A 15,015-nucleotide genomic window follows, 5' to 3' on the forward strand; every position below is an offset into this window, starting at 1 on the left:
TTTCACGCTGACATTTTTATAGCAAAAATCTTTGCTTATCAGCTCGTCTCCAGATTAACTCCCATCAGTGAACGATTCGCCATGATCCGCATCAAAGTTCAATTAAACAACCTTTGTGCGCACGACACGACGGAGAAGAAGGACGATTAAACTAAAGAGCAGTTCTAAGAGCGATTATAGGGAATTTATCTGTGTTCGTATGAAATAGTAACTTATGTCGAAAGGCTGGCTTTAGTATAATTCGGCATTCGCAGCATACGATTGCAAATAACTTAGTGGCACCGAGCCGGGCCACTCCTAACGCCAGGGTGGGAAGGGAAGGCATTTTTGGTCCAACATTCGGAAAATTCAGCCTTCACGACAATACCTTCGATAACGGAGGGAGGCTGATCGACTTTGCCGCGGCATGGAACATTGTAGCTAGTAGTACGAGACACCAGCATCGAAACATCCAAAAAGCCTCTTGGATGTCCCCTGATCAAAGAACGAAGAACCAAATAGATCATGTTGTGATAGGCGGAAGATACTCTTCGAGCGTTCTTGATGCGCGTTCTATCCGACGAGCCAACATCGACTCGGATCACTACCTTGTTACAGATGACATCCGCATGCACCTTTGTCGAGAAGCTGCAATCACAACAGACTGCCGAGAAATTTCGCAATCGGCTCTCAATCCTACCTATACAAGAAAATCTTCATCGAACGGATATAAATGAGCAGTGGGAGTCCATCTTCCAATCTCTTCATACCGCTATGGAAGATTTGGTTGGATACTTACGTCTATTCAAAAGAAAGAAACGAGAGGCAAATAGACGTAAATGCAAAGAGCTGGCAGAAACGAATGTGGCTCGAAAATTAAGAAAATAAGGCAGCAATCAAATGGTTTCAAACCGGGGCACCTTCCTGCAGAGATGAAGACGGAAATTTAGTAAAAAAAATGTCCTGAGTACACTTTAGATGTGGAGGGAACACTTCTCAACGCTTCTGAATGGCGACACAGGTAGCGCGTTTCACGAAGAAGACTGGCTGATTATGGAAAGCCTAATAAGAGCTGCCAATGCCAGTCACAGCGGTATCATATATGTACATATAGCAAAAGAACGATGTTGCTTGCGTATGCAGATGATATGGACATCGTCGGTCTGAAGCAAAGGGACTTAACCGCAGCATTTTCCAGTTTAGAAAAACAAGCTAAAGAAATTGGTCTGGCGGTGAATGTAGACAATAAAAAAACCTCCTGGCAACATATAAAGAGTCGACACGTTTCGAGGCACAAGTCACTGTTGGTTTGAAGTAAAGAAGGACTTAGGCTACCTAAGATTTGACACAGATACTACCTATAGCGTCAGCTTGGAGATCAAGGGAAGAACTACTCTTGCTCCTTTGAGCTCGGTAGACAATTCCCTCGATGAACAAAAATTACGTTCTAGAAGTCTATCGTCATGCCTGATCTTTTATATAGCTCAAAAACGTGGACGATGTTGAACAACGATGAGAAGGCTTTGAGTGCTTTCGAGAGAACAAGATCGCAAGATCAAGGTCCCTGCTCGCGTGTTTATGGCACCCCCTCCCATAGACGTGGTATATTGGGAGGAGCATAATTTTGGAACCATGCTCCTACGAAAAATAATATTTTTTTGTGTGGTCAATGCATATCTAATAACAAACCACTAACGTTTATTAAAAAGCTCGCCAAGGGTATTAGATATATTGTACATTCATTTTAATACACACACCCTGTATATCACTTATGTATGTATGTGTATATTACTACGTTTATACGCACAGAATAATCGACTTAATTGAAAGCGCATTGACACCGTACACATTTCGCTCTAGTGTTTATACTTACGGCTTTATATCGGCATCAAAGTAACCGTCTTCAAAAGCAAACAAAATTAGCTGTTTTCATTTGACATTTTATAAGTTAACATAGTGGAAAGTGATAAAAATCTAGTTTTATTCGGCATTATAAAATCGTGGCAAAGAAAAAGGACGATTATTATTAATCAGCTTTTAAATACTGATCCAAATCGCTTTGAGTGAGAGCGGTGTTTATACACTCTTTCTAACTGTCTGGAGAAATAAACCACCGATTTGAAATGGAGTGTGAGCCAAAACACTTCGCTGTTTCAAAGCGAATTGAAATTCAGTTTATACATATGTTTTGAATCGCGGCGAAATGAATTAAAGCGACTTATGCATGCGTATAAACGTAGTATATGTATGAATGTATATGTAAGTTCAAGCCAAGCGTGAAAACAAATAAATGAACGTAAATAAAGCAAAGTTAAATATTATATGCAAATATGTAAATATTATATTATATTTTTTGCATGCGCTTTGCATGCATAACCTTGTTGTTGCACCGCTCTGTCATTCACATTCACTGCATTCATTCATTTGCACTCAGTCATTCGCTCACCCATTCACTTTTGCCGCTCATTCACTTGTCTGCGCTATTTTCTATATTTTTCACAATTTTTCATACAAACAATTTTTTTTTGATGCTTTGCTTTTTTTTAACTTTTCATTGTAGATGCACCGCCAGTACTGCTGTACAGCTTCATCGAACAAACACTGCAGCCGGGACCGGCTGTGAGCTTGAAATGCTCAGCAGCCGGAAATCCAACACCGCAAATTTCATGGACATTGGACGGATTTCCACTGCCATCAAACGGAAGGTAATTGAACTTGTTGAAAGATATTCTTCATTCGATGCGAATGTGTGGGTGCTTTTACACTTATACTTCATATAAGTATGTGTGTGTATATTTTCAAATATGTACATATGTGCGTTACCAGGCTGCTCATATATCAAAGACCTCATTTAGGATGTAGGAAAACTAAAGCATTCGTATTAGGGGAGAGAACTATTATTATGTATGTATGTTTGTATGTAGTTGCAGCTGGAAGCGAAATATACCCGAAACTTGTTACTCGGGAGCTTTTGGGGTTGTTGATTACGAATATAATCATGACAATTTAAAACTCGAAATGGCGGATACAATATTTCCGACAAATATCTGATAGCTGAATCCCCCCCACTCTCCAAAATTGAGGGAACGGTTCTTTTCCCGGTTCCCGAAATCTTATATTTCGGATTCTATATCAATCAAATTTTAAAAATTTATCGAGCGTTTTAACGGAGCTGAATACGAATCGATCATCTCTATATTTCCTAATTAAGAAACTAAGATTTCAAATGGAGTTTTCCATTTTAGGATATCTCCATAAGTTTCCGCGGTGTTGAGTACAAATTATGGTATAGTAAAAAATTGTTTCACGTTTTGTCATATGTTATATAAAGTGGTTGCAAAATTGTTGATATGTTGAATGTAGCATACGACAAAGGTTTTCCTAAATAAAATCCTTCATGAGCTAAACGATAATTATTTAAAAATAAACTTTGAACATTCTCCGAGACTTTGAAGAAAATCTATATTCGCGTATTTGAGAAATTTCTTTCCAACATTCAATCGCGATTTCCCAAAACCGGCCAAAGGCAACACACGACAAACTTTTACCCAGGCAACGATATAGTTTAGTACGCAAAGATAATTTTTGTCCAGGTCAACAGATCTGCCACGTTCATTGGATTTTCATATTAAAGGCTTGGCGTGTAGATGTGCAATAAGAATTTACTTCTTCGAAGAGGGTTGCCACCAGTAAAAATTAAAATAAAACAAGTAAAAAAGTTCGGGCGAAGCCGGACATTAAATACCCGGTGCATGTATTAAAAATAGTTTTTCCAGCTTTCAGAAAACCACCGCTATATGGTAGAACGTTCAGTTAGACATAATGAGATAAACTTATATAGTCTTATGTGGGCGGTATTATGTCCATTTTCAAAAATTCCATAATAATATTACTTCTTTCCAAGGGATTTTCTTAGTATCAGTTTTGAGTGAATTACCGTCCTTAAATTTTGAAGTATTCAAGATTTTCCAAGTTTCGTTAAGATATCTCGATTTTTACTTGAGTTATCGTATCACAAGCGGGCTGACGGTTGGACAGACAGTCACCGCTTAATCGACTTCCCTTTTAATTCTGATCATTTGTGTATACATTTTCTATAACTCGATTCGTTTTGCCCATTACAAACATATGTACATATGTTATGTGTACATAGTTATAATAAGCCTTAGGCTCAAGTGCGCTCGGGTATAATTATTTTAAACCATTAATAAACTCTTACTATATGGATATCAACCAAAATAGTTTAGAACCTGCAGTATTTCTTAACTACATTTAGGGGGGTTGCCACCTGTTTAAAAAATACTATTAAAATTGAATTAATGGAAAATTGTATCACCATATGTGTGCCAGATGGAACCGGTTTAAAAGGATAGTAGTTGAAAATATTTTGATGAGGGTTGCCGCCTGTTTGAAAAGTCGAATTAAGTTAACTTCAACATGCAAGTTAAGTATATGAAAGTATTAAAATATGTACGTCTCACGAAACAGAAATCTTTAGTTTGAACAGTTAGAATTTTTTGGCGTGTTCGAAGGGGATTTCCATCAGTTGAAAAAATTAAATTAAAATTACTTAGGGCCAATTTCAATTAAATATTTAAACCGCTCTTGAGTCTAATTTTGGATTGGTATTGAAATGCCATTTAGCTTTCGTTATGTTTCAGATCATTTTTTTTTTGTAATATGCCAAACAAGAGGCAACACTGCTCTTTATTCATTGAAATTGTTTTTTCATTTGTTTGTTTGTTTACATTTTGTGCTGAACAGCTGATTATTGTTTGGCATCTTGTCAAAACAACCTACATATCAATTTTGGTTGTTTGGTACAAACACAGGTTTGCATATATCATATTTAAATAGCCAATATTGGCCGTTTAAGCGCAGATTAAATGGGCCATCTGAAATTGAGTCTTAATAAGTTAAATTCAATTTCACTTCAATTGGGTATCCATTGAAATGATTAATTTCTTAATTTCGAATTTCAAATATCAGATTTTGTTTTTTTTTTTTTTAGTTAGAATCTTTGCTAGCGGTAAAGGGTGATTTGAACTTTGATGAAATGAGAAACTAACACCATACGCGCCTCTTTTCATTCAGCAACGACTATACGCATTTTTGCCATCTGTTTTGAATTTTTAAAACTCAAAATGGCTTTAGAATTGTTTATTATTCATTGGTGAAAATAAGAGATGCAAGATGCAAAGGCGCCTACCTTTATTCACCGAAGAATGGAATGTGAAATGATGGCTGAAATAGGTCGCAAATTTTTACGGATCTCACGAAAATGGTTAGCCAATGAAATTTCCACGCTGGCCTCGCGCTTTCTTGGGTTTGACTGGGACTTTACGGTAGAACACAGCTTAAGCATTCTTAAGGATTCTTTCCATTTTTCCATTTGTGGTGTTTTATCAGTTGTCGAGTCTCAAAATTTAGATAACGTGTATTTACGGGAACGACCCGGCGAAGAAAGTTACGCTTGTTTACCAGTGCAGCCACTTCAGCCCGGAGATTGTGGAGGATTTCAATCAAGCATACAAACGGAATGAATTGAGTTTCCACTGCAATGAAGAGCGGCGAAATTGCTCTCAGTAAATTCAGCGCAGACGTGATCCGCAGAAATAAAGTTATCAAGATGATTGTGAGAGGATAGGAAGGTGGCTTGGTGTTTGCCAAAAAAAATTTATCAGACCTGTGCATGCCATTATTATGTCAAACGAGCTACTGGAGGATACCGAATCGGCTATCTTCCCTGCAAATGAAATTCGCGATAGATCGCTTGACACGCTTGCATGCCGAAGAGCCGACAAAATAACCCACTATCATACGGATTTCACCTCTAAGGAGCGCACCTATAACAGAGTGATATCTTGATTGGTAGCAGTAAGCGGTATTATATATAAGATATTTCGAGCTCTACATCATCTGACCAGATAGCTACATGTCGTGCAATGTAATGAATGCTAAGCCACTACAATTTTATCGCTTGCGACCTTAACGAAAGACATTGTGTCCGGTGCAACGACAGCCACTTCGTCTTACGGATAGCGGCTATCAATATTCTATGCCCACTCTCGAAAATGGTTTTCTACTCGATCTTACTCTGTAGTAAACTGCAATTGATTTGGGGTATCCTTGCATACATTGGAGGCTTTTAGCGACGCGGTGAGTAAGAAAAATGTGGTGACGGCAGTGAGGCGCTTGTTGTGGTTGACAAGCTGTTTGGTTTGCTGCCTGGTAGTTGTGCTTGTCCGGCGAATATTTCAGCTACAGAGCTCTACAATTAGGCGCGGTTCTTTGGCGGATGGGGTGCAATCAAAATAATGCTCCTAGTAGGCCACATGTAAGCCAGAAATCGCGATCGCTGGATGTTTTATTCCGGTATATTCTTGTCTGACACCTGGGGCAGACGGTGTGAAGTACCAAGAGCTGCTGGTAGGACGTCGTTTGGGCTGATGTGAGCCGAGGTGGAGTTGTGAACGCCCCGGTAATCAGGAGGTGCCGTTGTATTGCGAGAGTTGTGGAAAAACATGGAGGCTGTGGTTGCAATTTGATTTCACTCCCTGTTTTTACCTAAGTCCAAAACAGGTTTTAAGGTGGCTCAGTCCGTTGCAGGTGTTGTACATAACCAAAATGGATGTTGGATGGAATTTTTCTGACATGAACATCCGAAGTAGGTTTCCGGTTCGGGGTCTTTTTGCTAGCCCCAACCAGAAGAGTGCGCAGCAATCATACTGTGAGGTGCTGCTCAAAGGATCACCAATGTTTGGAAATAGTCGTTCAACAAAGCAGGGTTCAAACGCCTAGGCAACAGCCCCTGGTCGGTTAAAACCCGAGTCAATCCGGTTCGCCGGACCAGCTGTATTCATTTAAACTAATATCGTATTTTGCTTTGCTTTAATATCTGAATGCTATAGCGGCAAGTCAAGCTGTATTCTCGTCGTTATTTGCAACTCTTATACAATTTATTGTAGTTCAATGTCCTTGCGCATATTAATTCGGATTTAAACTCCATCTTCATTTAAGTATTTTGCGCTAAATGAACTAGCAAATAAGAAATCATACAGTCTCTCTCAGGCGACCCTAACCCACATCTATGCGTTAGAATATGCAGAATATTGGACTTTAATTACATGTCTACATAAACATACATACATATGTACATAAAAACTAACGTGTAACAATACACGCTAGACTGTCTGTAAGAGCACCCTAGCGCATTTTTCGACATTAATATGGCGCAATCGCTAGACTCTCTTTAGTATGCTGCGAAAAAAATTAAAAGCTACAAGTATACTTGAGGGCGCTGTAACTTGCGGTGTAGTATGCATGTGTGTGTATATGCATTGTGCATACATACATATGTGTATGTTGGCTGCTTGTGGTTTAAAGCTGTGCTTGTTGCTACTTTGTCTATGTCTATGCCACTGCTGGCTGCTGCTGTTGTTGATTATTGCCTGTTGCCGGTCGCTGTTGCCTGCTTACGTCTTCGCATCCTTACTTACTAATCGCTATGCGAGTTTGTGTGGATGTGTTTGTGCGCCAAACGCTGTTCCTGTCAGAATTCATTGTCTACAGATGCAGTCGCAATGATTTGCAATGTGCAATGTCATTACATGCCGTGCACAGCCATAGCAGCCAAAACTAAAACAAATAAATATAACTATGAGCTTGATAGCTGCAGTTGGAAAAAGCCACTCCAAAGCAAGTGAAAAGAGAATAGAGAGAGAAAATAAGTAAATGAAAAAAAAAAAAACAGAAAACTTAATCATTAAAAAGTGTTGTGGAAAAGTTATAAAGCACTTTTTATATACCTCGGAACGTCAATGGAAACTTATTTCTATAAACAGACATACATATGTATGTATGTAAATAAACTGAGATGTATACATATGAATGTACATATATGTGCTTTGTTTTTTATATATATAGTACCTATTTCGTATATATTTTTTATGTGTACGAGTATGTTTTTCCTGCCATATTGCACTGTTCGACGACGTTGCGAAACCTTGCTTGAAAACAGGCTGGGAAAGCAGAGAATACATAGCCTGTATACAAGGGAAAAAATAGCACCAGCACAACAACCATAACAACAACAATTTACTAACAAACCAGCCAGCCAATAGTACACAAATCCCGGCTGCATTAAATAACAACCAGTCCGTTGTGGCGTAATATGGTGGAGTGTAGCATTAAAAGCGAGAAAGCGCGGAATTTCGATGGTAGCGTGTGGAGGCCAGCATCCTTGTGTTGAACGAAGCGACGGCGCACAGTGGGCTTAAATAATAAAAGTAAAGTTAAAAATAGCATAGAGCCTCAAATTCTTAACCACTTAATATTTTTTTTTTTTGTGAAATCTAATAAGGTTTATAAGAGATTTATCGAGCCCGACTTTTGAATTTTGGTTTATTTATATTAAATTTTTTGGTGAAAACAATTATAGGATTCCCCAAAATCAAAGAAAAAAATGCAAAAGAAATATGTGAAATGTTATACACAAGTTTTAGATCTGCACTTTTATGCTTTTTTTGCTGACGGTGTGCTCGAAATGTCAGCAAAAAAATTTATTAAAAATCAACGCGATTTCTTTACGATTGTAAATTTACACTTTGTTATATAAGAATTTATCAGGTTTAAAACGGTATTTCGAAAATTTTTCAAAGAAAAAACTGAAAAACAAAATAGTTAATTTTGGTCAATATTTTTTTATAACATTTCACATTTAGCTTGTACAAGTTTTTCGCGTTTTGGAGGAATCCTATAATTTTGTTTAAAACATTTTTTTAGATACATATGTAACATTCATTAACAGGATCAGAAGAATCGAGCGACCTCTTACGTATTGAGTCTGGTTTATTTTAAAGAGAGACTTTCTGATTACAGTCCACTGTGCGGCGGCTCGCGCACTTCTACAAGTATTACAACAAATGCAAGCCAAAGTACAGCCAAAGAATATGGCACCAGCTGCAGCACATTGGTAAAATGGCACTGTTGATGGCCATGAAGGTGATGGTGGTCGCTTCCATAACAACAACAACACTGAAAACAAAAACGTAAACAAAAAGTGGTACAAGTAACTGAGGCAGCAAAAAAAACAAATATGGGAATAAAAAAAACGAGAGAAATAATTTTAATTAAAACTTATGCGCTGGTAACTGCACAAATAAGCGAGAAGTGTGAGTAGCATGGTAAACGGTTAATTAAAAAATCGTAAGTAGTTACGCCCTACGATTCGCCCTATAAGCATATGTGCTTATTACGGATGATATTGACGGTATTGCACGTTATATAATAAAGAGCAAACGATTTTAATTGAATTTTGACATTTAGTTTTTCGAGCAATACATCTATTAATTTTAGATGTTTGCTTTAAAGCGATAATATTAGCAAGAAATTTTTCTGGTATTTGTTTGCAGTAAATTTAACATGATAGAGATCCACGTTCACATTAAAATTTACTTTTGAACCTATACGATGAACCGCAATGTACAGAAAATTCCAAAAAAAAGTCTCGATTAAAATATGAAATCCCGAATTATAGTGATAGAGACCGAAAAGTTCTAAAGTAGCCTTGACAAATTCAAAAAAATAAATTAAATTTGGAAACATTTCAGAAAATTCCTTAAAGTCCTCAAGCAATCAAATACCCTGCAAACCATTTTTTCAGAGTATTCTGAATCGTAAAGAAATTTTAACGAATTCGGAAAGATCCCATCCGATTTTTTTCCGAATTTTCTAAAATGAAATAAATTACGCACACTTCCATTCTTTTACGAAATTTCGGAATTAAATCGGTGAAGAAATGAAAATAATGCTGCTATGTGAAGAATTTCTTGCAGACTTTTTTCAGAATTTTCTTTATTTTTCGTACAGAAATTTCTTTACGAGTTCGTGTCAACCACTTCATATAATTTTCTTTGAAGATTCGGAAAAAAATTGTTACAGAAATCAGATACTCCTAAAGATTTCGTTAAGATTTCGGGAACTTTGATTTGCAGGGTAAATACAAAAAGCTCATTCCGTTTTTAAGATTTATAAAAATAAGCGCAAATTTAAGATTATTGAAGTACAAGTTGGCGGACTATAACTTTTGCAAATAGCGGCAAAGCCTATTTTGTTTTATGGAGTCCTTTCCGGTGGAACTCTCTAGAGAAGGCTACACTTGTAAAGCAACTGCAGAGTGTACAGCGGATTACCCTAATCGGCAGTAGTGGGCATTAAGAACCGCACCTACACGGGCGCTTGTCGCACAACGAGCTGCTACTAGGCTCAGGAAAACCAGGTCGTTAAACTGTACCAAAAGCTGGACACTTCGAGGGCTTTGACTGCGTCCCTGAACAGAAAGATTACTACGCCCCCGTGATTACAGACTGATTTTTGGGGACCTCGTATGAGGACCGGCACCGCTTCGCTGCCCACATTGAGCCATCAACATAGATTAGTATTCATATGTACCATTATCTGCCACTTTGTTACATTTTTATCTGGTCGAAAACCAAATATAGTCATGTGAAAAATAATAGGACCACAACCCTTTGCCCAGTTGTGGCTATTTTGCTTTTGATTGTTCAAAACTTGTTACGTTTTTATAAAAATAAAGCTCATCATCTAATAAAACCCATGTAGTTATTCCCAAATTTTCAAACTTTGTAGAAAAATTGGAAATATTCAACAAAATTTTACAACAACCACACTTTTTATTAAGAAATTTTAGAAAAATTCTAAGTAAGCAGTTTTATAGTTTTTTGATATTTCTCTTTGTTGTTGAAAATGTCACGCATTTTCTTGCCCACAAATTATGTTCGATTTTTTTTTTTTTTGTAGACCAGGAAATTATAAGATGATCCGCAAACAAGTTATCAACAACTAACGCGAACTCTTAGCCGCTTGAAACTTGCACTTTCAAGCTAAAATTGAATGGGTTGTAAAATTGTATACGTACTTAGAATTTTTCGAAAAATTCTTAATAAACAGTTTGGTTACAACATCAACACCAAATTTTTTTTGAATTTTCCTAATTTTTCTACAAAGTTTGAAACTTCGACTCTTAAGGTTTTTGTTGGATAATAAGCTCTTTTTTTATAAAAAAATCATAAGAATTAAATAAGCAAGAGAAAAGTTGCCAAAACTTTATTATTCCTTAGTTGACTGTATTTCATTCCTTCAAGTCAGTCTCTATTTATTTAACCTAGTTCCACTGCGCCATAGTGGAAAATTTTCGACTCGTTTTGTTAAAAAATTACTGGAAGTGTATTGTTTTTTTTTTTAATACTTTTATTGTTTGGATAGAAGACCGGATATTGGATTGGCTGTTTTGAATTTCACGCTTCGGTTTCCACTTCAAACCCTTTAAAACTTAAAATTCGTCAACAATAAAACATTTCTTATAGTCTGGTGGTTGAAAAAAAACTCGACTTTCACTATATGCTGATAATAATTCAAATGCTTTTTCCATTCGGTCTTAGACAATCTATTCTAAACTCTGTTCCAATTCTCAAACAAAAATTATACAAATCGGTAGTAATTGACTGTTCCAGCCATTTTTTAGCAAAATCTGCCGAAAATTTCGCACTGTGCGCGTGTTCTAATTCGGTCGATTTCCACAAATAAAATAATTAAGAAAAAGTCTGCTATGCACGCCAAACACGTACTCGATTTACTTTACACGCCGTACTTGCCAGTCTATGGAGAAAAGGCTTTAGCTTAAGCCCTTTCTATGCTCATAAGTAAAGCTGCTTTTTGAGGAAAACTTTTGAGGTTAGAGAAAATGTTAAATTAAATTTAATTTCCCAGAATAAAGTTCGTGGCTAATGCGTGCATGTATTCATACGTACCAATATATGTGGTAGGTGTATGCATTTATGTGTGTATTCGTGTGCATATTTCATATTGTTCTTACTGCTGCATTTATTTACATACTGTTGCCAGGCGTTTGCAACTTCTGAGATTTTTTTATTATCTCTTCACACTTTTTTGTCCCCCTCCTCACACTAACTGCTACTGAATTTAATAATGCAAATGCTTTACAATTCACAGAACGGCTTCTCTTCTTCATAGACCTGGCTCGCACACAGTCGGCTACAATCTAAGTATTTCATTGAATGCTATGTGCTCTCCTTTAGCAAAGCGTTGTGGTCATAAAAGTAATCCTATAGTGGATTTAATATAATATGCGCTTTAAATTAATTTCCACAGCTTTTGCGCTTTATTTACAACCAATTGGAAATGGTATTGGTGGTTACAAAGTTCGTTGCATTTTCAATTGTTACGTTCAGTGCTGCCAGATTTTTTTCCAAAAAAGTTTAAATTTTCGGAAAAAACTATATTTTGCAACAAAAAACTGTAACCTTCATAAACGAAGAGAGTTAAAAAAAAATTTTAATTTTTTAAACACAAATAAAAAAGTTGTTAATTTAAAATAAAACGTTTAAATGTTACTTAACTAAATCAAAATAGACCTTCTAAAATAAAATATTTAATTCACATTTCTTTTGAGCATTTGCTCCAATGCCTCCAATTTAGTCTTCAAAATACCAGAGAGTGCAGGAATTTCTAGTTTATTTCTCGCTTTATTCACAAGACAAATCCTGTGGGTGTAAGAAAAATTATGGTATTATTATGGTCTGCTTTTTAGCAGGTAATTTAAACAACTGCAAACATTTCTAAAAAAACTGTAATTTGTAGTTAAAACTGTGAATCTGGCAACATTGATGTGCATATGTTTATAGCTAAGCCTACATACATACACGCCATTCGTTAATACCTTCATACTTGCCTTTAGACGTCGGGAATATTAACCTGCCACCTGGTTTTTATCCGCTCAACAATCTTGCCTTGCCTTCAGTGCTTAGCTGCTGCCATAACGTTAATTATCCGCTCGCTTATTTACTTTTATGGCTTATTGCTGTGATTTGTTTTTCTGCCTCTACGTTTTTTTCTATATTTTCTCATCGCTTGCCATTTAAATTACCCAGTACAAAATATTTATGTGCATGTGTACATACATGCAAACCTCTATACTTATGTACTACATAAGTATAAACATTAGGGCGGAGTAATTTGTTCAAAGCAAAATTTTTGAAGAAAGTGTATAGAAAATTCGAATTCTTCGATTAATTCTAAGCAAAAATCGCTACATACCAGAAATTACGTTTGACTTTCTCAATTTTTAAAAGAAAAAGCAGTATATTGTATAGAGAAGACAGAAAATTTTTTAAATGAAAAATTAAATTCGTTAAGAAAAAATTATAATACACTGATTTTTATTTAAAAAATTTGGATGGTCAAATGCCATTTTCGGTATATAGTTTGTTCACCATTTTTGCTTAGAGCCATACCTAGAATCCTTCTAAGCTTTATGCCTATAGTCGAAAAAAATTTACTCGCCCTAATTTATGTACGTACTTACATTTATTCATTCAACCATTCATTTATTCATTGGACTCTTGCATATAATGAGAAAGCGCGCCTAGTTGGCTGTTAAATGTATGTACATACATACATACATTTCTGTGTGCGAGGCAGCTAAAGTTAACAGAAAGGATGCATTTATGAATAGGAAAATATGTCTGTATGCATTAAGCGAAAGAGCTTCGCAATAGCCATCGTGTTGAGCCTGAAACTGAAATATGAGTAATATATTGAGTGCAGGTGGTTAGGCGGCTTATAAGTGTAAGCCGAGCTAATAATTGTTATGTGCTTTAAACTCAAAGTAGCCATAACAGTTACACATATATACATACATCTTTTTATTAAATGTTTTAATTAATATTTCTTGAATGACTGCTTGATTGGTTCCATAAGCATCTAAGCACTCCGGACCAAGTTCGACGAAGTAAACGAAATGATTTTCTCCGTTATAATACAAACATGCATACATCTGGAGTAGACGACTTATACTATCCTCAAAAAAAGTCGCAAAATTATAATTCTAGGTCACTCGCTGGCCATCAGCAATGTGGTCCGCACGTGAGGTAGTAGCTCACCGTTCATTTGATTGAATTCGACGACCTACACCCAGAAAAAAGTCAGCTAAATATATTTCTCTCAACACATAATTTGGTTATAGTTACATTGTACGACTTTACACCTACTTAAGGTTAGTTTTGTCATAGCTAATTAAAAGATAGTCAAAATCCCGCAAAAAACTAACTAGAGTTTGTTATTTTAATCAATTGATAATTTTTTTCTCCAAGAATGCTACACACGAGGCAACGGTCCCTGGTTGCTTCAATGGTTTCCTCGTGTGTTGTTAGCAACAAAGCTAAAAGCAAGGCAGTTTTTGATTTTGAACTTTTGCTTTAACTTTTCAGCTTCATGACGCTGCTGCAAACAAGAGGTGCAATCCCGTATTTCTTCGACTCGGACTAGTAAAACTCTCAAAAAATAAAAATTCGCTCAGAGCGAGAGAGTAACATTGAAAAGTAACTTCTGTCAACTTCAACATAACCTCCAAATTTTGGTTGTAAATTTTTGCTTATTTGGTATGTAAACACACTCACTCAGCTCACACATGTAAATAACCAAAAATACTTTCAAATTCATTAGAATCCACTTAAACAATTAATTAAATACTTTTCAACACGAATTAGCAGAGTGCACTTTTCTTTTGTTTACAATTTGGTTGCTAAACACACTACAGCTGATCGTTTGACACATTTACCAGAATTTACCAGCGAAAAATTCTCGGACTAAAACTGGTAACTTCTGACAGAGAGAGAACCGTATTTACTCTCTTTTTTGCCCTCTCAATAGTCAGAGAACCGAGTACGGGATCGATTTCCAATAAAATCTGACTGATTCTGACTATTTCTGGCTAGTCCGGACTCGTACGGGATCGCAACTAAGATATCTAACAATATTCAAATAATAACGAAATTTTCAACTAATATTTTGAACAAAATTGAGCAAATATTTTTGCCGCTTTTCATTGGGAAAAGCTTCGCTCCGTATTTCTTCGCTCGGTACCACTCGGCTTTTTGTGTGAACGCACCCTTAGTAGTTATGAGAAGCATCTTTTCTACATTTTTCATTTCGCAA

At 36.2% G+C, this 15,015-nt stretch overlaps 1 protein-coding gene across 2 annotated transcripts in view; it reads left to right on the forward strand.

Annotated features, from left to right (window-relative positions):
- The window catches only part of LOC118745939 (Down syndrome cell adhesion molecule-like protein Dscam2), a 274,465-nt gene that overhangs the window by 109,057 nt on the left and 150,393 nt on the right, over positions 1–15,015 (forward strand). For both annotated transcript variants that reach the window (XM_036479605.1, XM_036479606.1), the window contains exon 6: positions 2,540–2,684. In XM_036479605.1, coding sequence (XP_036335498.1) covers positions 2,540–2,684 — 145 coding nt within the window. The remainder of the gene's footprint in view (positions 1–2,539; positions 2,685–15,015) is intronic.

This window comes from Rhagoletis pomonella, unplaced genomic scaffold, assembly GCF_013731165.1.
Source record: "Rhagoletis pomonella isolate Grant_MI unplaced genomic scaffold, Rhpom_1.0 Rhpom_scaffold_00010, whole genome shotgun sequence".
Lineage (NCBI taxonomy): Eukaryota > Metazoa > Arthropoda > Insecta > Diptera > Tephritidae > Rhagoletis > Rhagoletis pomonella.